Source organism: Elgaria multicarinata, chromosome 7 (assembly GCF_023053635.1).
Source record: "Elgaria multicarinata webbii isolate HBS135686 ecotype San Diego chromosome 7, rElgMul1.1.pri, whole genome shotgun sequence".
Lineage (NCBI taxonomy): Eukaryota > Metazoa > Chordata > Lepidosauria > Squamata > Anguidae > Elgaria > Elgaria multicarinata.
This window is the reverse complement of record NC_086177.1, coordinates 12,564,766-12,591,015: the sequence shown is the minus strand read 5'-3', so window position 1 is coordinate 12,591,015 and position 26,250 is coordinate 12,564,766. Positions and strand designations below refer to the sequence as shown.

Sequence of the window (26,250 nt, the reverse complement as noted above, 5' to 3'; positions counted from 1 at the left end):
TTGTAGTTTAAACATAAACTTACAACACAAGTTAATGATTTATTATTTTATTTATTCCATTTCTATACCGCCCAATAGCCAAAGCTCTCTGGGCGGTTCACAAAATGATATAACGATCAAGTTAAAAGCATGGGGGACAAGGTCATCCTGTTTTGCCACTCCTTCTAATGTAAATGTTTAAGATGGAGAAGTATTTACCAAGTTACTCTCATTGCAAATAAAATGTAACCATTTGATAAAGTTGCCTCCCATTCAAAACTCTTCCACTGTTGAAGTCATATATTTCCCTTCAAGATAGTCAAATGCCTTTTCTGTGTCTATAAATAGAAGAAATCTATTGCTTTTCTTTAGAGGTTTGTAAATACTGAATTAGATCTATAACTTTTCTTAACATTATCAATTTTGGACCAGGCACAAGGGCTGTTTGAACCATATTAATGTACTTTAGTATGATCTTACTTATATCTAGTTCCAAGAATTTAAATGAATAATTTGTAATCATATTGTATTGTAAACATTCATTGAAGACTATAACTAACTTAGGTGCTGGCTTTAGAATAAAATAATGCAATTCTAAAAACAAATATTCAGGCTTTTACAAAAATTGTGTTAATGCCTTATTGCATTTAATATTTTTTTGCGCTGTTGTTGGATTATCCAAAGTCTTCCTTTTCTATATTTTACAAATATTTGAATTAAGCCCCCAAAAATCCTAAAATAGCATTTGCGTCAGTTTTTTTAATTTATATAATTGAAAACTGTGTAAATATTTCTGAAGTACTCTTAGAATATGGCCCGTGAGTTCTGTTTATTGAATTACTACTGTTTCTGTGTTATTGGGGAGAACTGAGTATTAGAACTGTTAACTGGAGAACGAGAGAGACCCCTTTCCAAAGAATATGCATTAGTATGAATAAAAAACCCAGCTAATCTTCCTTCTATTTTGGCTTTTCTACCAAAGATGCAAGTGATCAGAGAGAAGACATCTACATTGGAAATCACATTCCTTGTTCAGAGAGTCTCAGTGGCTATTGCATCCATGGGAAATGTGAATTCATTTATTCCACGCAGAAAGCTTCCTGCCGGTATGTCAATAGACCAGTAAAGGCACCGTTTTCGTTAATATATCATTCTTCATGACATTAAAGATAGTCCAGGAGGCAGTAGCCATAGCAGAGGTATTTTTAGAGGTTTCCTACTCATGAGTGAGCATGAGAAAGGTCGGGTTTAAGAAAACCCCATTTTTTGTTCTTGTTAATCTGTTGACATAGTGCTGAAAAATTACAAACATCATTACTGAATGCCACTTTCTTCTATCATTATTGAATAAATTAGCTATACTAATATTCTCCAAATATAGGTTATTACTTTTACTCCTGGCCCACCCTTTCCTGCTGTTATGTGAACATGGTAGAGCCTCCATGAATTGAGTAAAACAAAATTGAAGAAAAAGGAAAAAAGTGTGAACATGGCTGCCCCCATATAGGAGCATTGGGATAGTGCTCTGTTTTTCCTGGCCCCTCTGGGGACGACCTCAGCATGCCAGACCAAACCTGGGAATTGTAGTTTTGTGAGAAGGCCTAATGATCTCTGCTTAGAGATCTGTCTCAACACACATACAAACAATGATTCCCAGGATTCTTAGACAGCCATAAAACTGTTTAGATGTAGTGTAGATGCACCCTGAAAAGGTTACTTCTATCATTTAAAGTTGAACTGTTCCACAATGCAATATTATCCTGCAATATTATCCAATCTTCCCCAACCTGGTGCCTCCCATCATACCTAAACATTGGCAATATTAGCTGGGGCTGATGGGACCTGTAGTCCAAAACATATGGAGGGCACCAGTTTGTGGAAAGCTACATCACCATTTATAGATGATCTCGTGTGTGTGTGTGTGTGTGTGTGTGTGTGTGTTTGTGTTCCCCCCATCTCAGTGTGAATATTTAATTCTTGTGTCACATTTTTAATGCAGCACTATATCATGTCATGAATGTTGAGAAGACTATTGCTTCTGGGTCGTTTTGTTCTTCTCTTCCAGATGTGAATCTGGATACACAGGACAGCACTGTGAAAAGACGGACTTTAGCATACTTTATGTTGTCCCGAGTAGACAAAAGCTCACACATGTCCTCATTGCAGCAATAATTGGAGCCGTCCAGATTGCCATCATTGTTGCAATTGTTATGTGCATAACCCGGTAAGTTGCTAGAAAAAACGTGGCAGTGGGCGGCTCAGGGGCATAATAATTTGATTTGTATTTTGGGGTGTTCTTGGCTTTGGAAAGTCATGCACCAAGTTCTAGAGAAGCCAGCAAGCTGAGAGCTGATGTGAGATGTTAGCCAGAATGTCCCTAGTTCAATTCCCTGATGCATTTCTACTGCAGACTCACTAGGTGGCCTTAGGCATGCCACTATTCTCTCCCTCTCTCTCTCTCTGCATGTATCGCTATCTCTCTCTCTCTCTCTCTCTCACACACACACACACACACACAATGAGTATTGTTATCAAGGTAAGTATAGGTAAAGTATCATTGAAGTATATGCCACATGGGGCCACAATCCCCTAACTGTCTTCTCTGTGCAGAGAGGTGTTTGCATCAGCTGCAGTGTGGGGGCAGTAAATTCTGAACCTGCCAGTCTTTCCCACCCCATCACCTTGCCTGTACTGTTTATCATACAGTCTGCTGAATATGCTTGCATAGCTGGATGGAATGTCGGCTGCATGCTTCTGGCTCATCTCCAGGGATGGAATAGGTACTTCAGAGAGGCAGACAGTAAATCTATGACCTGGAATATGATACATATACACAGCTCCTCCTTTTTCTGTTATACGTGCCATGGCCTAAAATACTCCAACAGGACCGTTGCCTGTTCATCCATACCAATGTTAAATATAGCATTACCTATGGCCGATTTAAACACTCTAGCCCCAGTTCTCATGGTTGAGGATCATTCTGAGCCCCTCCCTTCCATCGTGAACGTAACATTAATATTTGGCTGGAATGCCACATAGGGACAGGAATGCATGCCTCCTCTCCACCAGGCAAATTGGAGCACTGAATAGGTTCAAAGGGTTTATGAATTGCGTCTATGTATCTCGACCATTCTATAATGCTACTTTTGTTGCTTCCTTAAATGGTTTGTATGGTCCTTCCAAAACAAGAACAACCAAACCCACAAGTCAGTCAGCCAACAGGACAGTAACTGCTCTCAAAATAACGTCCTGCTTTGTATCCCCAAGGACATACCCCACAGCAAAAGGTCTTGCTGAATTAATAGAGAGCATAATGAGAAGGCCCACACATGTTTGGCACTGCTAATTTTTCAAAATGGGATGGAGCATTCCCCTCATTTGGTTGTATGATGTGTCATGGCCTGCAAATGTGAGAAATGGCCCAAGACAGAGACTTGCCAATTATCAAAATCAACAGAATGTCAGCCAGTAGAAGAGATGTACCACAGTTGGGCGTGCCCTCATGTCATTTAGGATATTGTTGGAAGTGGCAATCCGTAATACTGAATGGCGAATGGACTGTGTCCTGGGCATAAAGCCAAAGTGGATAAAGAAATGAGATGCATAGTGTTTGGAAAACCTTCTGAAGTACATACCAGCTGCTCAGTAAATCAGGATAATATCATGCTCGGTGTTGGATTCTGCTGAAATCCTGAGTGCTCAGCTCCAAAAGAGGCAACCTACACATTCTGGAGCAAGCAATGCTGAATTGCTTTCTTCAGAGAATAAGTGCTTAAAGGGGTTAGATGTGCTACACAGCCTGATCCTACACAAGCAAGTAAGTACATTTCTTCGGTCGTTAGCCAAAATAACAACATTGAAATATCAATATCATTTTTTAAAAAAACACCTTAATGTAGTCACATCACATACAGATTTCTTTAGATCAAGATCCTATGCTTATTCATTTAGAAGTAAACCCCACTGAATTATGTGTGACGTAGTCCCAAATAAGTGTACATAGGATTGGAGCCTTAGCACTGTAGCCAATGGTAGTCTATCTTAAATTCCATTGATTTCAATGGATCTATTCTAAGTAGGACTAATATTGGATGCAACCCTTAATTTTCCAGATTTGACTTTTGGTTTCTCATGCTGGCACTCAGGTTTCTGTCTATTGCTATTCATCTGGCGCAGTATGTCAGCAAAACAAGGGAGAGTGTTTGGCTAAGTTAGTGAACTGTTTATCATTGTTAAATATGCCAAGCATGATTCATAGTGGCTCTTTGCTTAAGAGATCATTGATTTTCATCCTTGGAAGTCTTCTTTGTTTTCATTGTGGATGACCACCTCCAGTTCTGCCAGCTGTTAATTCTAGGACTAAAAAAGTCAGAGGCAAATGGTCCTGGCCCCATTAGTCTCTACTGTCACAGACCCAAAAGATGGTGTGCCTAAGCCAGGGCACTATGGAACTTGATGCATTTACTATCAAATAGAAGCTGTGTAGCTTGGTGGTTGAACCATGACCATGTGTTTCTTCAGCTAAATCTTAACGTCTACTCAGCCATGAGGTTTATTGGGTGACCTTGGGCCAGTGTTGTCTCTTATCTAAACCTACCTTACAGGGTTGTTGTAAGGATACCAGAGGAAAACCTCCCCTGTATGCCATTCTGAGCTTCGTAGAGGAACAGAGAGATAAAAATGTAATAAATAAATATAAATAAATGTAAAACAAACAAACAAAAAGTTGTGGCCTTAAGCTTACAGAAGAATGCAAGCAGGTTGTAGGATCTTCAATTAAATTAGACCTGGTCATGTGATTGGGATTAAGGAAGCAGTTGATTTAAATAGCTAGCAGGGAAGGCTAGCCACTTAAACCTACTTACATCATTTACCATTGATGGTGCTGAATATTTTGCCGTGTCAGTTTTGCTACCTTTTGTACCTGAATTCACAACGTAAAGTGTAATTTGGTTCTGAGATCAGCTTGGGGAGTTGCTACCTGTCAGTGTAAGCCATCTCAGTCTGGATGTCCATTTTTTTTAGCTCGGTATAAGCAGCTTTGATAAAGCATTCAGAATGTTCCAGTTCTCAGGTCTTGGGAGGAGGGGACAGTGTAGTAAGAATGTCAAGGCACAGTTCAAAGTATTGTCTTGACCTTTTAAACCCTAAACTGTTATCGACCTGGCTATCTAAGGGACCGCTTGTCTTGCTGTGAACCTTCTCAGGCTCTCCCACACTAGAGGCCTTCAAGAGGCAGCTGGACAACCATCTGTCAGGTGTGCTTTAGGGTGGATTCCTGCATTGAGCAGGAGGTTGGACTTGATGGTCTTATAGGACCCTTTCAACTCTACTATTCTATGATTCTATGATCTGCAAGAGAGGCCCTTTTGAGGGCATTATTATCCACAGGGATGTGTTTGTCGGGCATGCATGAAAGGAATTCCTTCTGTGTTGCCCCCAAGTACGGCATGCTCTCCCTCAAGAATTCCAATTCCCCCCTCATGACCTTTAAAATGTGTTTACTGTTTTTATTGTTCTCGTTTTTATTATTGCAGGGTTTATTGCTTTAAATTGTTGCACGCTGCCTTGATGACTTTTTTTTTAGCAGATAAGGTGGTATATAAATGTTAATAATCAATCAATAAATAAATGGCGGTGTTGGCATACAAGGTGGCAGTCAAGAGCAATGCCATTGGAGGGCTGCTATATGCCTGATGGCCATTTCTTAATAAACTTTTAGCAGTGTGGGTGCTGCTGCAGCATCTCACCTTCCTGTGCTGCTTGGTCATGTCTGAAGTCAAGTGCAAGGAATCCATGTCGTGGCACCTCCCTAAGCCAACATGCATTTATGAACTGGAGTAACGCTCACAAAGGAAGGAGCTGCAGCTGCAGGTTTTCTGCCTTGGGACCTCAGATCTGTAATGCGTGCAGAATGATGTGGGCAGCTTCCGGGCCACTGACGGTAATGGCGGAAGCAGCCCATGCTCTACCCTGCATTTAAACACACACAGCTTCACTGCGTTCTTGCTTCAGCCAATGCAGGAGCATGATGGAGAGCCTGGTTCTTACTTTGCACCTCTGGTGTGTAAACCTCAAAGGGGCAACACGTGCGGCTTCTGCAGCAGATGTCAGTGATGGATGGTGTAGCCCTGAATGTTTTAGCTTTTGTTGTTGTTGTTTTGTGCGTAAAGGAGAACATTAATGGTAAAGTGGCCTTTTAAAATACGTTTAGTTAATAAATCATTCTCCCTCTCTCTCTCTCTCTCTCTCTCCTCTCTTGCTTCTAATAACAGGAAATGCCCAAAAAATAACAGGGGACGGCGGCAGAAGCAAAATCTAGGCCACTTTACTTCAGATACATCATCCAGAATGGTTTAGCGTGATTTTTATACCTACATTGACCATGTGATGTACAATTTTATTATCTTTTTTTAAAAGAATGGAAATATTTATTTCAGAGGCCTTATTTTTGGACATTTTTTTTAGTGTAGGTCTGTTTTGTTTTACTCCTGAAAGTAGCTGACAGCTATGGACTGCTCTAGTAACCTCTCATTTCATGATTTGGAGAATACGGTAGTTTATTTCTTGTACTTGTATCACATGGTTATAATAATAGACTTGTGCTTTACTCATGGAATGTAACATTTTTGAGAACTGAGACATTTCACCAATGGTTGTAGTACAAACAAATGGAATCCATCATGTTTCCTAGCAAACAAGGCATGACCTAAGGGTAAAGATGTTTACAGCATACTTTTCTTACAAGGAACTAGAAGACACTGTGTTTAAATACCGTAGATATTTAAATGTTTTTGAAAGTTAGTAACTGACTTTTTTAGACACTGCCAATCGCATGAATCGTGAAGATGTGTACTTGTGTGTAGTTGTAACATATTTATAATGGGTTTACTTCAGACTAAGTTAGTTGCACATAGTTCTCATTGAAATCAATGGGACACGTTTATTGTGACTTAAATCCCACTGGTTTTAATGGAAAATAAATGCAACTAGCTTATAATGCAATCCTGTACATATCTACTCATATGTCAGCCCCATTGGGTTTGATAGGAATTACTCCCAGGTAAGTGTGTAGAGGATTGCAATCTTAGTCTGGATCCAGCCCAATATGTACGGATTGGGTTGGAGCACCACCGTCTTCATAAATATTTGACACTTTATTTTTAAATTGTAAAATAATATACATTTCATAATTTGAAAGATTGCCCAGTAGAGCAGAGGGCATTTGTCCTGGAGAAACAAGTCTTGGGAGACTTGTGAATTGTTTTAAAAAAGAGAGTTATGTTTAATAATCAAACTCACATGATTGGGATTAAGCCTGTGTTGGTCGCTGTTTAAAACTGCTTTCATACTTACTACAGTTTTCTAAAGAAGCTACCTGTTTTCACATCAACAAATACAATTGTATAGTCTTTGTGATTAAAATGCAAAAAAAGAAAAAAAAATTAAATACCATAAAAGATTTGTGCTCTTGTCTAGAATATTTTCAAGAGCTAAGAATGTGTCTCATCGAAATAAAGTCTGCTGGTTGTAGTTATTATATTAATAGAATGTTAGTAGTTGTTTGGAAGATCCAGAGCTAAAATGTAACTAGGGTGTGTTCCAGCTGTTCAACATGTAGTTTTAGGCTTTCCAATTCTGCATGTAGGATTTAATAATTTGTTCAATAAAAAGGCTTTCAATATTTGAACTGGAAAGGCATGTCAATACAATGTTTTCCCATGATATTTAATCTGTTCTGAGTGTGTTTATTCATTGCTGGAGGGAGCAGCCTTCATGTTTTGAAGGGCAGTGGCATAGTTCTTCATTTAAATTGCCAGAAGTCTATTGGAAAACATTGAACTCCTCACCCCCTCCTTCCACCTGCACCCAAGAAGAGAGCTTAATTAAAACAAAAGCAACAGTGGATTTTAACAGCATGCCAGTTCGTTCTTTGGCTTAATTAGTAAGTTGCTTAAGTATTCCAGGATTAACGCAAGTACATTTATTGGTACAGAAATGTGCTTCTTTGAACGTATGTTCCTTCCTCAACCTGGCTTCCTAATTTTAGAGGTCTCAGGTTGCAGAAAGCACTTGAACAATCATGCGTGGCTATTTTGTGGGTATAAATATTTGACAAGTCTCACGGGGTGGAGTTTCAGACCCTGCTTTTGAACATTCCCCTTAAGCCAGCTGTCGAGCAACCTTCTTGCACCATTGCCAGAATTGTCCCGCTGGGGTTTGGACGGCTGTCGTGAGGAGTTTATATTTCAGCTCCTGTAGACCGATCTGAAGACGGGCGGTATGGATCATCGTGCAACCACCTTGGAGGCGGATAAGATCCACCAGAATCGCCTGCCGAGTGTCACGGATGATGAAGAGGAGCAAGATGCGGCATTTACCATTGTCAGAGTCCTGGACAAGGTGGCCACCATTGTGGACAGTGTGCAGGCCAGTCAGAAACGCATCGAAGAGAGGCACAGAGAAATGGAGGATGCCATCAAGACGATTCAGATTGACATTCTAAAGCTTGCTCAGGCTCATGGCAACACAGGGTACACGGTTAACAAGCTGCTGGAGAAGACCCGCAAGGTTAGCGCTCGGGTTAAAGAAGTGAGGGCACGTGTCGAGAAGCAGAGTGCCAATGTGCAGAAGGTCGAGGCCAAGCAAGAGGAAATGCTGCGGAAAAACAAGTTTCGCGTTGTCATTTACCAGGTAAGCATGTGTTTTGTTCTTAACTGCTGTAGCTTCACGCTTTCCGACAACCTCCCTTGTTGTTTAACAAACCAGAGGGAGGTAAAAACAGCCTTCTCAATATCAGAGTGTATTATTTCTTGTTGGTTTTGTGTGTGTTTTAAAAATTGATTTCTGCCTCTGAACGTGTTGCGCTATGAATCTACCGGCGGCAGAGCACTTGGTCTATTATTAGTGTCGGGAGGCTTCCCAGCCAGCCAGCATAAGATTAACTGTAGATCAGCAAGGACTATTTGTTGCCTCTATGAAAGGCAATCTGAGGCAGACGCTTGGGCATCATGACAGAGTATTTCATGCGTGACTGTCATCCCTGTTATTTTTTTCTGAGGATTAACTAGAGATCTAAACTTCAGAATTTCTCGGTGCAAAGTAGTACTTTCATTAATTGCATTTTTTAAAAAAGCTCATATATATATATATATATATATATATATATATATATATATAATACTGACCCTAATTGGAAGGTGTGATCTATTTCCTCCTTCCCCACAGTGATTTATTTGCCAGCCCTCCCTTGCACGATTCCACAGTTCTTGTGCAATTGCATTCTCCAAGAAATCCTGTGAATAATATGCATCTCTCAGAATGACTTGCTCAAGTAAAGTTTAGCAAAATGTGTGTGCCTCCTCCACTGGAGTGAATCGAGCCGTTCTTGTTCTAAAATTAATTTATATGATTAACAATTGCTCTCTTCTAAATAAAAGGGAGATTTTTGCACATAAGAATGGGCTCAATTGCAAGTATAGGGAAATGGTAAAATATTTCCTACAACTGCAGTGCTGTGCTTAAGAACCTCTAAATCCTGCAAGATATTCAGGGTCCTCTGCTCTCATTAAGAGCAGCAGGCATTGAGAATACTTCGCATCTAGCAGTTAGAACAGCAGATTCCTTCCTAAGAATAACAGCTGCTGAGGGGGAAATCTTGCTATGCTGTGCTGTTTAGGTTTAGATCATGAAAATTCCTGGACACACAAATAACTTCATTCATGCGAATGGCTTCATGTTTAGAGGCTTCTGAGACGTTCACATGATGACAAATACTTGTGAATGTTGTACCTTACTTCATACATAGCTAAGGAATGTATTCAAGACAAGAATAGCAAAGCATTATACATTCATTGGGGAAAGTGCTACAGGAGTGACAAAGAACAATGGGCACAATCCTGTCAAAGCTAAACACCGGTAGTCCCACTTATGCCTAGGAGAGGTTTTAAGGATAGCAGGCAGAGGGAGCAATTTATGCATTTAAGAAAATAAATAAATACAGGTGCAATCCTATGCATGTTTAGACAGAAAAATGTCCATGACTGACTGGGGAATTTGGGGAGTTGCAGGATCCCCTCCTCCGTCTAAACATGCATAGGATTGCTCACTAAAACATTCACTTGAATGTTCTCCAATGAAATCAATGGGAATTAAAAGTGTGCAGCTTTGGCTGGCTTGTGTCTATGGTGCCATTGAAATCCATGAGATTGGTTTCCAGGTAAATACAGTATGTTTAGAGGCAGGTGTAAAAGCTCACACCTGGTTATGATGGCAAAAGCTTCCTTTATCAACTTGCATTATTACTTCCTCCTATGGATGGTGTGGCTTGCCATTATTTAAAGTCCAAGAGTATTAAGTTCTACAATTTATTGCAGACTCTGTAGTCATGTTGACATGCATGCATGTGCATGTATGCACACCTACCCACACTTTATTTGTGGGATACTGGGCAAAAAATAAAGTCCTGTTTACTCTCTGGGCTGATAGCAGGATACCTAGCTTATAAAGTTAGTAGCTCTACATGTTCAGGGGGCAAAAGCAATAATTACTAAGGTGCCCAACCGGCGGGATGCTTATTGGGATGGGAGGGCCTATGGGTCTAGCTATGGCATAGAGCCAGGCCTGCACTGCTGCCGCCTTCTTCTGGGCTGTGCAGCTGCTTGCCCCCTGGCACAGTAAAAGGCTAAATCAGTCCAAAGCATGGAGTGGTGATGGGGAGGGAGTGGCATAATACTACTATAGCACATACTGGAATGGTACTCTTTAGGTTTGACTTGTAGCATCCTTTCCCCAAAAAAGCTTGGACACCATTAGATTAGTGGATATGAAGGGAAAGCCAGCTAAATACAGACTACTTGGATTTCAGTTGAGCTGACCAGGGTATTATACACACACACATATACCCAGAACTTAATTCAGATAGTGGGCCAACCATTGTACTTTAGTTGAAGAAATGGACTTGCAGTCCTGAATATATGGCTGGTTGTATGCATCATCGCAGGGACTTCAGTGTGATTTGCATTTCATGTTATGCTCAGCATTTCAGGCTATTGGCCTTAGTGGTCATAACGATCCTCTGTTCAGGAGTGGAAGTGGGAGACTGAGTGCAGGCATCCCCACATGGCCCCAAACAGAGGATTAGCAGAGTCCGAGCAAACAGCTGCCCCCCGTTCAATGGAGGAGATTTCTGAGCCACCTCGTGTGCCTAACCTATTGTTGTGTGCAAGGGTCTTGCATTTCTTTAGTGCGAAAGAACAGATTGTCCAAAGGTGGCCCATCAAATCCCAATTTAATAATTTGAATGATTCCTCTCTTTGCATGAGCAGGGAAACGAGCCAGGACACGGCCTGCACAAGACTTCTCACCACTGCTGCTGCTGGGATGGAAATGGGGGCAAGAAAGGAGCGGTGGGAGTGCAGAATTGAATGCTGCGGGCAGGAGTGGGAGCACAAGCCACGACACAGCCTTGCTGAGGGGGTGGGTGGGCTGTGTGTAGTGGTCATGGTCCCCACCCCGCCCGCAGCATGTGATTCTGCACCCCACCGCTCCCCTCCCCTACAGCAGCACCAGCCCTATGCGGACAATCGCAGCGGGGAAAGCAGCCATCATGGCTTGCTCCTGCTGTGCGCATGACCGCGATTTGTATTATTCCCCACATTGCAGCATGGGTTGGTATGTTGTCCGAACCCACTGCACAGTGCAGTGGGTGGGTGGAGGTGCTTGGTATGTACCCTACAACCTTTACTGCATGTTTGTAGGGTGGGTATGAAGCCCCACCCCACCCCAGGTTTGGACAACGTGTCCCTCCACGCTGTAGCGTGGGGAGTAAGACAAATTGAGGTCCCACACGGGGCCAGGGGAAACAGCCAAGATGGTTGCTTCTTCCACTGCAATCATCTGAACCTACCCTGCCAGCCGCCTTACTTTCAGTACCTCATTCTAAGGGGTCCTTTTTCAGAGTGGCACTGGTGGGGAGGAGACCCTAGAGACGGCTTGTGCTGCTGCAAGAGCACAAGTGATCTCCAGGGCTACCTCCTCAGCCATGCCTTGCTCTGAAAAATAACCCCTCGGAGTGAGCCGTTTGGGGCTGAGCGGGCTCTGTAAAGAACCTGCTGTCTCCTTTGCTGCAGCTGGGGAGCAGCCGGCATGGCTCTGTAGAGCGGTCGCCTGCCCATGCCTTACTCAGAGTGAATAATGTTGGCAGCAGTGGCTGCAGCCCCTCCAGAGGGCCATATAACGACTGCTTTCCTTCTGCTCCGTTGGCCAGGAGAGTGGCTGTTGGGGTGCTCTGGAGCACTCACCCAGCCTATGTCAAGGATGGAAGTGGTGGCATTGGGACTCCCAGTGGCAGCACACGGGATCCGCCACCCTTCCCAATCTGTTGCCTAAGGTGGGGGATTCACCCCGCTTCATGGGAGGGCCAGCCTTGAGCCAGGGAGCTGTAGCTAACTGTAGCTTCCTTTTATGGTTGAACTGGGACTATGGCTAATAGCCACCAAACAAGTCAAGATCTGGAAGTATATTTTAAATGACAGTTTCATATTCTGGCTTGATTGGAAACCATTATCATAGTTTCCCAGTTTGGACATAATGGGAAACTATGGTTAAGTGCAGCTTCCTGGTTTGTTTCTGTACACATGCAAAGGGGGAAGCAATGCAGCTGTATCTAGACTAGCTGTATCTAGCAACGTCATGCATATCTAGACTTATTAAGCAGAGATTTAATAATCTGAATGCAGCTATTATAATTATCACCACCATCATTATATACTACCTTATTTTCTAAAAGGCAATTAAGGCAGTGAACAACAATTTAAAACAATAAAACCATGATATAATAAAAAGAACATTTTGAACTGTAAAATATTAAAATTATATAATTAAAAAGGTGTGTCTCTGCACCCTTTCTAAAAGCAAGAAACCCCCCCCCCCACTTTAGTTCTTGAGGGAGTGCAGTTTGGGAGCAGCACAGGAGGAAGCCCTTTCGTGCATGCCTGACAAATGGACCTCTGTGGGTAACAGCATCCTCAACAGGGCCTCTTCTACAGATCTTGATAACAGGGCAGGTACATCACGAGACAGATGGCCCCATAGATAGCCAGGTCCTAAGCCATTTAGGACATTAAAGGTTACAGGGCATTAAAGGTTACATTATGCAAAGTTCTGTGCAGGGTGGATTGATTTACATCAAAGCAACGTAAATCATCAATTTAAATCATGGTTTAAACCTCCAAGAAAAAAGACCATTCCTCACTGGTTGTCGTAACAACTGGCCCATATTGATTTGCAACTAAGTATGGCTTTTATATAAGCTGAAGGCATTATTCAAAACATTTGGCCATAAGGCCTACATGTGTTTGTCCTGTAGAATTATGTCTGCTTATGGACATGCCGTGCAAGGATACTAGGTCAGATCAGTTACTTGAAGTCTGAGGCTTCAGTCTGTACACCCTTAATAGGAAACAAGTCCCAATGAACAAAGTGAAACTTACTTCCAAGTAAACATGTATACAATTGGGCTGTAACAAGTTTCCAGAACTTTCCAGAAGCAAAGAGGGATAATTACTAGGCAAAACAGTTTCTCCAAGACATGCAAAGTGAATATCCATGCTGTTTGGTTGGTAGTGTCATGAATAATAATTATTTCAAAATGGAACACATTGAAGAGTTCAGGTAGTTGATAATAAATAGGGATACAAGATCTTTCATATTGACTGGCTGAGTTTGGATGGCAAGTTAAATTCTGATTTACTGTGATAAGACCAAGCTGCAGCAAACTTCCAAGTTCCCTTTCCTTTGGTTCCCTTTCCCTTTCACTTCTGGTTTAGATAATTGCAGCTAGTTGTGTCATCCAAACCTAACAAACTGTAGATAATCTTAACTATGATTTATTTGAAACGAGCCAACTTCAAACCATGGGACATGAAGCTGGCTTGTTGACGCTGTAGGGGAACCCCTCCCTATTCAACCTTCTTTTACTCCTATGCAGCGTTGTGTCTGCTTGTTATTGTTGGGTTGTATCCAGTGTCATTTCTTTGCCCATGTTCTCTCCTCCCCCACCTGCAGCCCCACATGTACCCTCTAAATCACCTCGGGAGTGGGGTGCGGAGAGAACACGGAAGTACATTGATGGTGCTATATAAATAAATAATAATAATAATAATAATAATAAGAATAAGAATAAGAATAATAATAATAAGAATAAGAAGTCCATTTCACCAGCAGTATTCTTCCCTGGGCAGAGGAGTGATGCTGGATCCAAACTTCTACTACCTATTATTCCTATTTATTTATTTATTTATTTATTTGGAGGGATGTTGTGCAAAACTCCATGTATCATGTAGTTCTGGCTTTATAGCTCGAAAAAATGAATTTCAGTTTATATATTAGTCACTTACATGTTCATTGATCAGTATGGCTGCCCTTTAGCTGAAGGTCTACTTCTGGAAAGATTTAGTGTGAGAAACGAAGCTAGTAGGTGACATTTTTTTTTGCAAGGATTTGGAGTAGGATTTTGAAAAAATACCATCTTCTCTCAAAATGAAGGGCATGAGCCACTGAGCCACCAAACTCCCATTCATTCTGGTGGGGCGTGAGCAGAAGACATCCCCAGTGGACTGTACATTTGGAGAACGAAATGTTCTCTATAGAATAAATAGCTCTTTGGCCAGGCCTGTGGCCAGAACTTTAGGGTGGGCCCATAGCTGCATAGCGGAGCACATGCTTTGCATACAGAAGGTTCCCGGTTTAATCTCGGGCATCTCCAGTTGAAGGGAGCTCAAGCAGCAGGACTGAGAAAAAAGCTCCTGTCTGGGCTTCCACTGAGCTGCTGCCGGGTGAAGGATACCCTGAGCAAGGTGGATAAATAATCTTCATCAATAAATATATTAATAAAACACATTAATAAAATAGTCAACACCTACAAACAACTTGTCCAATTTACTGAGTAATTTCAATATTTTTGGTAAGTACCAAGTGCTTGTCAGTCATCCCAGCAATCATCACTGCCTAGAACCCAGGAGGAGCCTGCAGATTCTACAAAACAGAGTGGTCGTGTAGAATACAATTTGTTCTTCGCTCTCCAGATGTAAAAGTAGTAGCGACTGGGAGATTAACAAAGCGTGTTTCCTTGGAACTCGATCCCACTGATTTCAGTGCAATTTTTTTCCTCATAAGTGTGGATAGGAGGATTGCACTGTTAAGCATGTGCCAAATCCTTTGTCCCTTCATATTCTGTCCCATGGTTAGATCTTTTTATGTTGTTTTTACTCTTTTTTTTTAGATGTATGTTGTTTTTTTAAATGTACCCCTTGTTTTTTTTAATGTATCAATGTGGCAAATATGTATTCTCAAAGACTTGTGTCATACTGATCCACTAGCCAGAGAGCCAGGAGTAGTTGTGTTTCTTGGTTGAGTATATATGAAACAGCCAACTCAAGTCAGTGACTGCACAAGGTGTGAGATCAGGTGGCCCTTAATTATATTTGTAACGTCACCTCTCCTCTTGGTTCTGATTAGAAGAAATTAAACTACATTGAGAAATAAATTGTTACACTTTTTTGCTAAACTTGTGTAAGCCACAAACTGACACCTTGGGATTTTTAGGCTCACAAATTATTATGCAAACAGTCAAGTTTATGAATGAAATCTCATCCACCCTCTCATGCTCCAAAGAGAACATTTAGGCTTCTCTGTTTACCTCCTAGCTGACAGTGCACCCTATTCACTTAATTTATTCAGATGTTTTTCATGCCATCTGCATGAGGCCAGGCCGTGGAATGTGCAAAAGCTTAACACTCATACTTTGCACTGGAGGTTTTGAATTACTTCAGCATTAGACAAAAAATAAAAATAAAAACCACAATTTAAATCAAAACCAATATATGAGGTTTACTCAAATGAGGATGGTTGAAACAGAAAATTCTGAGTGCCTTGCTCCATAATATGCTCTGATAGCTGTTATGCAGCTCCTCAATCAATCAACAAAATGGTACCATATGTGATATTAATATATTCAGTTTGCTTGTTGAAGATATTGTCAAATGAAGCAGTAGTTTTATCAAAGGCTTTGATCAGATCACAAAATGTACTGTCAACCTTACATTCTTTGTCCTTCCAAGATGGCCCTGCATTCTTGATCTGGTATACTGTAATTTACCCATAATTATGTTGTCCTATACATGACATAACCTAATAGATTGATTCCTTGATTTGGATTCTTTAGCCTGAAACTACAGATTTCTTAACTACAATATGTAGTTAAGAAACAACAAAGGCTGACATATTAGCTAATTGCTTAACTATTAATCAATAATAATAATAATAATAATAATAATAATAATAATAATAATAATAATAAATTTCTTACCCGCCTCTCCATTTTGATCGAGGCGGGGAACAGCAGTAAGTATAAAATACTGATTAAAAACATAGTATACATTGTTAAAACATCCTAAAAAAGCATCCTAAAATTCCACTGGATCCAGATGTAGTTTTATGTAGAGTAGGCCCATTGAAAGCTAAATTAAGTTCCCTTGATTTCAATGGCCTTACTCTCATATGATTAAATCTGGATTCAATCCCAGGAGTGGGCCATGGGAAATACATTCGCTCAGCCCCTTCCTCTTTTCATGCGAACCCTTCTCATCCTCTTGTAACAATGGCTAGATATTAAATTGGTAGCGTTAATGTCTTTAAGGGCACAATCGTATATCCCAGAGGATTGTTTTTCAGTTTCTGGGGCTCTGACCTCGGAGCCCAGAAACACCTCCACTTCCCTTGCTCCTTTGCAGCCAGTGCAGGGTATGTCTCCACTCTTGGAATGGAGCATGGAGATGGGGAAAAGGGGGGTTCTGGGGGCAGGGAGGGGAGGAGACCACGGAAGCCGCTTTATGCAGCTTTCTATTTGCAGCATGGCCTCCCCCACTTCCTGCTCCGAAGTTCCCTGGCTAGAAAGGCAAAATCACCCATCTAGCCAAAAATGCAGGGCATTTGGAGCATGGAGCCGAGGGTCGCCACATGCTCCGGCTGTCCTGGTTTGGAAAGTCATCAGCCTCCAAGTTCGGAGGCTAACAACTATCACCATAGGATTGCGCCCTAAGATGGATTGGGTTGTTTTGCTTGACCAGGATTTAAAGCTGATTTCAAATACTGGCTATTATCATGGCCAATGTAACAGTTAATTTAAGTTAAGGGAGAATGTGCAGTTGGGGATTTTAGGAAGCGTGTGATCCCATAGTCTACTCCAGATGTGTTGGACTAATAGAAATAACAAACAAACCTAATACTGCCTGGGGAAAAAGAGCTAGTATAGAAGGCAGCACAAGAAACACAGCAGTGATAATCCCAAACCACTATGCTAGTGAATAATTTGTATTCTACTTCCTCTCTGGTTGCTATAGTTGCTGAGGAAGAAGCCATTTGGACTTGGAGACACCCCCTTTTCACCATTCCCATCCTTTCTATGCACCAGCCTTTCCCAACTAGCTGTTCTCCAGATGTGTTTGAGATGGACTATGGTTCCCATCACACCCAGCCAACATGATAACTGGCTGGGGATGATGGGAGTTGTAGTCCAACACATCTGGAGGACACCAGGATGGGGAAGGGTGTTATTTGCAATGGGCCCTTTTTGAAAAGTGTGGGACAAAAATGACATGTGGTGCTTTCACTTGCAGGAGGACATTCCGTGTCCATCTTCTCTATCAGTTGTCAAAGACCGGACACGAGGGGGAAGCCTAGAAGATGCCTTCTGCCCACCTGACGATCTCTCCTCTGATGAGGAGTATTTCATAGAAGAAAGCAAAGCATCCCGTTTTAAGAAATCAGGCATGAGGCGCATCAACAATATCAAAAAGGCATTTTCAAGAGAGAACATTCAGAAAACAAGACAAAATTTTGGGAAGAAGGTGGACAGGCTTCGAACTAGGATAGTAACGCCAGAGAGGAGAGAACGAATAAGGCAGTCTGGAGAGAGATTGAGGCAAACTGGGATAAGGTTCAAGAAAAACATATCCAATGCGGCACCAACCAAAGAGACATTCAAGAAGCATAAGACAGCTAAAGAGCAAACCGTGGCCGAAGCTCAAGAAGGCATCCAAGAGTCCAGTGTTGAGACAGCAGGAGAAAGTGGCGATGCTGAACCAGCCACTGAAGAAATTTCCTACACTGAAGTGATAACCAAAGTGAAGAAAGACAAAGGCAGTGGAACAAAAGGCCCTTCCCAGGCAGATGAGAAGATAGCCATTACTCCTGAAAAGATCGTGCTCAAACCGGAGGCTAAAGTGATTATTCCTGAAAAGATCGTGTTCAAACCAGAGCCTATAATGCTTAATCCTGCAAAGACCGTGTTCAAACCAGAGGCCAAAGAAGAGGAGGATGCCCTTCTACTGGATCTAAAGCAATCAGCTTAAATGACAAACGTCTGTCTATGGCGGGGATGTTACTTGGGGCAGGGAAGGAGCAATCCGTTTAACTTGGGTAGATGTAGAGCAGTGGTTTTCAGACTTCCCTGAGGTTTCCCTTTCCATTTTGATTGGTCTACTGAGGAAACCTTTGAGTATCGCCTGCATGTTGCAGAGGATTTGGGGGCACGTTCTAGGGCATGACCTCCATTCATTTGGGGTGCCAGATTGGTCTGTTGGACCTAGCTCTCACCCGACATGAAATACAGGCATGCCCTAGGACACGTCCAGCATTCCCCAGGAAGGTCGATATTGGCGGACTTCCTGTCCTTCAAACAGTTTGCCTGCCATTACCCATCTTCTTCTTGAAGAATGCCTGATAAAATCCCAAGGAACCTCAGGGTTCCCAGGAACACAGTTTAGAAACAGTTGATTTAGACAAATGTGTGTTGATTGAATTACTATGGAAAATTTATATGTGTATATCTATATGTATATACTGCTTTCATTTACAGGCAATGACTATTCCTTCATCATCTGATGTCACCCCAGTCGTAACAAGGAACTGATCTCCTTTGATGTATACACATAAATGCCATTTATTATAACAGGTATTGAATTTCAACATTAAAGGGAGGTGGAAGCCCCCTGCATTTTAATGGCATTAATTCCCTCAACAGTCTTTCGTCTATCTGTATTTTATGCACAGTGACAACCAAACAGAGTAAATCTCATTAAATGACTCATTAGATGTCTCAGGCTGACTATTTCACAGTGGGGTGGGGGAAGAATGTGGAGGTGAATCCATCAACAGATAACTTGTTTATCTTGAAGACCTTTGTTTGTTTCTCTCCCTCTCCAAACCGAAATACTAGGAGAAACTGCAGCACAGTTGATAGATCCTTAGAAGGCATTGGTCAGAGAGTGTTGCATTTGTTGGCTGTAGCCAGGAATGGACAATGAATGAGGAGACCATTAGGGAGGTGATGGAGGGTTCAATGATGTTAGCAAATGCATGTTCGCAGCAGCAAGAGAGGTAAGCAGGACTCTGGAGGAAATAACTAGAAGGATGTACAAAAATAGTGGCTTGGATCTAGGCTGACCATTGAATGGAATGGCTCCTTCCATTCATAGAAGGCACCAGGATGCAACATAGGCTCCCAATAAGAGGAAGGGGCAGGGAGACAATGGAATCAGTTACTAGAGCAGTGCGACAATGGAATCAGTTACCTGGGGAGGTGGTGGGCTCTCCCACACTAGAGGCCTTCAAGAGGCAGCTGGACAACCATCTGTCAGGGATGCTTTAGGGTGGATTCCTGCACTGAGCAGGGGGTTGGACTCGATGGCCTTGTAGGCCCCTTCCAACTCTACTATTCTATGATTCTATGAGACAATCTTTGCTATTTGCCCGTCGTGCTGCTTCAGAAGTCCCCCAACTCTTCAGAAGGTATAGGGGGAAGGAGGAATTGCCAAGACTGCCTCCTTGCCCACTTTCTTTGGTGCAAGTACAACTCTGTTTAGTGCTAGTCTGGAACCAACCCAATGCTTGCAGGTCCCACTTATGCACCATGCAGCACTGTGGAAAAATAGCAAGATGGAGCCTCCAGGTTCAAAGGCAGTACATCTCAGAGCACCAGATGCAGAGGACAAACAACAGGGAGGGCCTGTTGTCCCGATGCCCTGTGTGTGGGCTTCCCAAAGGCCGCTATGGGAAACAGGATGCTTCAGTAAATGGATCATTAGCCAGGCTCTTCTATTATTTTATGGGATCCAAGTGAGAAGGTGTGCAATGGAAGATTCAGGGAAAGAATATTGAGGTGAAGATTTGTGGAGAAAAGGCTACTGGCCTTAAATCTCAAAAGTTTGAATATGCCAAACCTACCCACTGTTGACAAATGCTGCTCCCCACTGCTCACATGTATAAACATGTTGTCATGTAGGAAACATGTAAAACAGGTCAGCAGTTGCCACTTTATTTGTATTAAAATTTGCTGTTCTTTGGTTATCCAGTGGGTATTGAAGTATCATAAACACAGGTGGTCTCAAGTAAAATACCTTAGAAAAAGTACTGGCTATTTTTCTGTCAAAAGAACCTATTCTAATGACTTTGCCCCAGAAATCACCCCTTAAAAATGCTGTTGGTTGATTTTGTTCTGTTTTGTGGTTCTAACCCTAACTAGGTGCCAAAAAAAAGAAAAAAAGCAAACATTTTGCATCAAGAAATGAAGCATTCTTATACAAACTATAGCAGTGTGTAACCTGTATAAATTCTGTAGAACAGAAATTTGTTTGTGAATTGGATTTTGAACTGACACACACACACACACACACACACACACGGCACTCTAGCAACGGGGATTCAATTATGCATTTCTACAAATGTTAGTGTGTCCTTGTAAAAATAATTAAAAAATGGGCTAGAAAGATGCACTTAAAAAAGAAAGCAAGCTGGGATTCTCAGGATACTGAATTCCATGACCAAACGTGTATGTTGCTTTTCACACACCGCCCTGATTATAGTATCTAACAAGGTATTCGCACTTAACTGTAGGACCCAAGGAAGAGGGGTTGTGGGAGAGTAATGCTACACTGTATTTGGTGCTGCAACAATTTCAAAGTGGATTAATGTTTCCAGATTGGGATGGGTGACTTAATTGCAACGGAAGGCGCAAGAGACAGACTGTATAAGGGAGGAAAACTGTTTCAGATGTACTGTAAGTCCGTTTTCACACACTGTAAAGACAAAAATGGTACCAAATGAACATAATTTATCGCTATATTAGATGGAACTTGTTGATCGCTTACTTTGCAAGCTGACATTTAGATTCTGTAGCCAGCTTATATTTCATTAAGGATCTAAGATGATCTTCGTTCATGATCTTACGTATCCTGTACTTTGCCCTGCATGATTTATTGTTTATCCTTGACTTGGAACGTGGGGATTAGCTCTTAAATAAACAGAACTGAATTAACCCCGTTTCTTATATACTTGTTCAGAGCTGCGGAAGACAATATTCTCCTCATCCACTGTGCCAAATGGTCCAGTGATCACTTTGTAGAAAATTAACTGCAACACAGTAATGGATAACTTTCCAATTTATTTATTTTTTAAATGATGACACTGTGCATGAATGTGCCTAGGAAATATTACATCTCGATTCTGTAGAGTATTTTAAAATCATCTTGTTGAAATAGACAGAAAAACATTTTATAGCAAGTGCGGAGTCCTAATCACTAGAAATAGGAGTGCATTTATTTAAAAACAAAACAAAAAATAAAAACAAAAAGCTTGAGTCTTGTTCATCCCAAACCTCCAGAGAGGAGAGGAAGATTTAGACTGGATGAAGACGAGAACATTTGCACTCTACTTAGGCTGGTGACAGGCAGCACAATTTAAGAACGGCAGTGGTGGCTTCATAGCATCATTGCTATCCGCAAGGAGGATTTTTTTCCTATGCAAAACCAATTTTCCCTTTCAAGAACAGAGATGAAAGCCAATTCAACTACTGCTCATGCTACAGCGGGCACCTTGTAGCTAGAGTTCATTTTATCCCTCCTCCCCATCAATCACATGTTTGGAATATTAATTGTTATTATTTACATTTATATACCACCCCATAGCCGAAGCTCTCTGGGTGGTTTACAAAAGTTAAAAACAGTGAACATTAAAAACAAATATACAAAATTTAAAAGCATAAAAAGCATAAAATAAAAACAAAAAACAGACAATATCCATTTAAAACAACTATTCTGGGGTCAGTTAAAAAACTCAGCATATGCTGTTAAATGCCTGGGAGAAGAGAAAAGTCTTGACCTGGTGCCAAAAAGATAACAATGTTGGCACTAGGCGAGCCTCATTGGGGAGATGATTCCATAATTGAGGGGCCACCACTGAAAAGGCCCTCTCTCTTGTTGCCATTCTCCGAGCTTCCATCAGGGTAGGCACCCAGAGGAGGACTTTAGATGTGGAATAGTTTTGCAGCTGTTTTAGGATATTTGTCCAATGAGATAAAGGATGGACACAAATGCACACATATAGGTGCGTTCCCCTTTAAAACTTTTTAAAAGTGCAAGTCTCATCCCCCCACACCATAGGTCTTTAAAGATTACCTCCATTTTAAAATTAAAATCATTCCCCCCACAAGTAGACCTTATCTCCCCCCTCCCCATGCCACCAAGCAGCAGACCACTCTGCCATAATTACCTCAGTTTGAAGCAAGTCTCAAACTCCATTACATTTGTTGGGTTATGCGGAGTGGTATCGCGGAAATGACCCAGGAAAGATTATTCGTACACCGCATTATCATATTTCCTCAATAGCAACCTGGTAGTAAAGGAGACAAGGGCATTCTCGACTGCATAGCCTCTGCATCAAAGCCGGCAGCTGGGGTGTACGTGAAGCTGGCATTCTTGAGCGAACAGTTGGAACAATTCTCCCACAGGCATTGATGCTTGCCCTTAGCAGTAGCATCCTGCACTTTCTCTGTGGCACAGCCCACTTGGCAATCGCCAGGGGTTTTCTTGGCCCTCCTCCTGTCTGTTCGTATGAATGCTTGGCAGCAAGCAGCCTGTGACGGGCAAATACTCAACAAACACGGCAAGAAACCCAATCTTGTTTTCAAAGCTTACTAGCTTTAAGGAGTGTAAGTGAATCCTAATTGTTGTTTAAAGAGCTGCTGGCTGATACAGTCCCAATAATTCCCAGCTAAACAGGAAATTTCTTGTTCAGTAGTGCCCTGTATGTTGCATTTTTAAAACCCAAAGCTCTAGCTTTCGTCTGCCATTGATCAAATTCTTAACGCATGGCTCCTCAGAAGTCCTAAGGTCAATGGGACTTAGTTCTAGATAAGTGTGTATAGGATTGCAGCCAGTACTGTAATTATGGTCTGAGTGTATGTCTTGATTCTATTAGAAGTTAGAAAAAGTACAAGGTATGGTGGTGTTTGGGACAAATGTCATCTTCCAGCCAATCTCAACATTTCTTCCTTCTTTATAGCTGTGAAGATTTGTTTGAATGTGTGTAGGCCGGGTGCAGAAATCTCAGTAGCTAAGGTGTAGCTCAGTAGGGTTTTCAATGTTTAATGAGGCTCCAGTGCCATACATTATTTGAATATAGCAATATTAGAACTATGCAAAATGAGACACTGCAAATTTGCACAATCCACATAATTTATAAAGTCGTAGAATCCATCTATTTTTAAAGCACAGAATTGGGATTGCTTAAGTATTTAAGCACACAGCCCTCACCCTTAGATACATGTATCTACAGCTTTGCAAATCTATGCTGCCACACTGTTGGTCAGTAGTTGCAATCCATATTCAGACCACCTAGAGACCGTGGTGGCCAAAATGCCATTAAGGATGATAGAAAGGGGTGTGTCACGCACCTTTAAGGACATGCTCCTTGTAGTTGATCTGTCATTCCAAAATCATTGTGGCCAAGGAGGCAAATCACAGTTCCTAGTGGCTGAGTTAAACTAGCCCTTTCCTGACCCAAAATTCTGCCCGGCAGCCAGCAAAAACTTGCATGTTCAGAGACTAAGCTAATGACTTGTCTGGTCTCATTCTGCTGAAGGCTGAAATGTGTAGTGGGGCAGAAATAGGGAGAAAACTGGGTTACAAGGAAGCAAACCACTCAGCAGCAGCAATTTACAGAAAGAGAGAACCAAAGGAATAACCTAGTGGGTTAGGAAAAAACATGGGGCTTGAGCTGGAATATAATCACATGTTTGGGGTCCAGTCTGATTCTTTTAATCTTGGCTCAGCATGAAAGGAAGCTAGAGTAGGGTGAGCAATCCCAGCTTTGTAGCAGCAAGTATACAAAGAAAGTCTTGTGAATTGAGTTTCGTAGTGACCTAGAAGCATTGCTTTCATGCCACATGGCCGCACTAGTTACTCTTAACCTTGCTAAACCACTTTTTTGATTCACTACAGTTGGGTTTGAAATGCGGTGTAGTTCAAACTATACGGTGTAGTGGAACTGGGGTGGGCAGAGGTGCCATTCACATTCTGATTGCTTTGATGCATTTGAAGAGTTTGGTTCTGGGGCAGCTTCCATTACCTTTTGTCAGGGAGCAACTGTCAGGTTGCTACAGGTTAAAGAGGAGCTTGCTTGTGGCTAGGCCTGAACACCGTGAGAACAATTGGAATTTCTCGCGTGAGGCAGTTCAGGAAGCAGTGGGGTTCCCCTGATCCCAGAGTGTGGAAGGGCCCAGTTTTCTTACGTTAGCATTGAAGGTCTTGCATTATATTTTTTATTCTTTCATGTAAGCCACCTTGAAAAAAGAACATGTTAGATATAAAAGTTTAAAATAAATATATTTAGACCCCTTGCTGGAATCTCACCCTGCACCTGCTCTTCTGAAAGCTAGCACTCCAGGCCTTTCTAAGGGAAAGCCCTGGCAGGAGTTCACAACTGCTGTCAAGATTTTGGGTTCATTGATTTAGTCCTAGTTATGAAGCTGAAAGAATGTGCTTTGACTGAAATGGAAGAATTCTGGACTGTACTACTCCAAGATGCAGCTCTTATTTCTGAATGCTCCCTGCATGTAGCACACTAGCACCTCAGGGTTCCCATGAAGCCTTTCCACTGTTGTGCTTGTATGCTACACGCAGAAGCTCTCCAAAGAACATGGGAAACATTCAATAATTTGACTTGCCACCACATTGGCTGAGTGATGTGGAACCGAACCACCAGGAGGTGGTTCCCATGCCACTCTGGTAAAATAATCTCAATTGGGACACGATGTCATAAACTCACTCACTGCCCAGTTTCTTGTAGACACAGAAATTCTGCAGCACCATTTCGCCTTAACTTGGGTAGTGAACAGTCTGATATGGACCTGTTTCTTTACTCAGGTTGGCAAAAGCCAACGATTCTGTCCCTCTTTAGGCATAGGGCAGGTCTCTGCATGGAATGCCGCCTCTTCTCCTGGGAGATGAAGATTTAAATGCCCCTTTCATCTGTAGACTCCTTCCTAGGCAAACATGAGCGATCCACCTTACAGGGTTTTGGAGACAACGCACAGCTGCAAAAAACCCCCCACTTTGCATGTTATAGAAGCAATCCATATTAAAATAGCCATACCCCTCTGAGAAATACTAGATCAAGCAGGTGCTCACATGGACGACTCCTGAAAGGCCTCTCTACCTTTCCAAAACACAGGCTTGTCAGGCCCACCATGAGTGGGAAGTTACGTGTTTAAAAGCACCTCATTAAGGTCACTTGGGAGGACAACTTTCAAACTGTTCATGGAATTATCTGGAGCACGAGATGACTTCAACTGTGAAATACATTATGGGCAATCAATAAGTAATTAGAACACCCCTAATGACTGGATTGCAACATTCGCGACCAAGTTACAAAAATAAACAAGAGCAACAACAGACTAATGACAGGGGATGAAGAAATTGCGAGTTCTTCATTCATTCTGTGATAAAAACTTGTGAGCCATTACATTTATGGGAAATGCTAGCAGTAATCAACTTTCACATATCCTCATTCCACCAGTTAACTGCTAGGCAGCAAATTGAAACTATTCATGTGCCCAGATTTCCTAGATTAACATCCAGTAATCTACCACATGAAAATGCTCATGCTGACGTCAATGGTATAAAATGCTCACTAAGCCAACGGTCACTAACACTAGAAATACATTAGCACCAACTCAAGAACAGAGATTATTCTCCATCCCTGCAGGGTCCAATATGCAATAATAGGAAAATGGGGTGGGGTGGGAGATCTCTGAGGAAATGTTTTCTATACCTACAAAGATGTGGCGGTAAATGTCTAGAATCTTTATGTGGTTGGAGATGAGAACTGCACCAGCCAGCACCTCCACCTGCCCCTTCTTTGTATGCTACCCTG

The 26,250-nt window shown here is 41.8% G+C and overlaps 2 protein-coding genes across 2 annotated transcripts in view; both read left to right on the top strand.

The window, feature by feature from the left end:
- TMEFF1 (transmembrane protein with EGF like and two follistatin like domains 1) overlaps positions 1-7,671 on the top strand; it is a 105,679-nt gene extending 98,008 nt beyond the window's left edge. Inside the window, exons 8-10 of the mRNA XM_063130219.1 lie at positions 962-1,085; positions 2,045-2,203; positions 6,255-7,671. Of these exons, the coding sequence (XP_062986289.1) occupies positions 962-1,085; positions 2,045-2,203; positions 6,255-6,339 (368 nt within the window). The 3' untranslated portion in view covers positions 6,340-7,671. The remainder of the gene's footprint in view (positions 1-961; positions 1,086-2,044; positions 2,204-6,254) is intronic.
- Positions 7,672-8,141: 470 nt separating this feature from the next.
- CAVIN4 (caveolae associated protein 4) lies at positions 8,142-19,531 on the top strand. Its single transcript, XM_063130205.1, has 2 exons — positions 8,142-8,673; positions 17,658-19,531. Exons 1-2 carry the CDS (start codon positions 8,263-8,265, stop codon positions 18,390-18,392), a joined length of 1,146 nt encoding a protein of 381 aa, XP_062986275.1. The 5' UTR covers positions 8,142-8,262; the 3' UTR covers positions 18,393-19,531.
- The last annotated feature ends 6,719 nt before the right edge of the window (positions 19,532-26,250 follow it).

What these genes read in the sequence shown, in the direction of transcription:
- CAVIN4 (XM_063130205.1), top strand. Translation starts at nt 8,263, where the DNA reads ATGGATCATCGTGCAACCACCTTGGAGGCGGATAAGATCCACCAGAAT. An exon ending in TTCGCGTTGTCATTTACCAG is followed by an intron (nt 8,674 to 17,657) that starts GTAAGCATGTGT and finishes TTTCACTTGCAG; the next exon opens with GAGGACATTCCGTGTCCATC.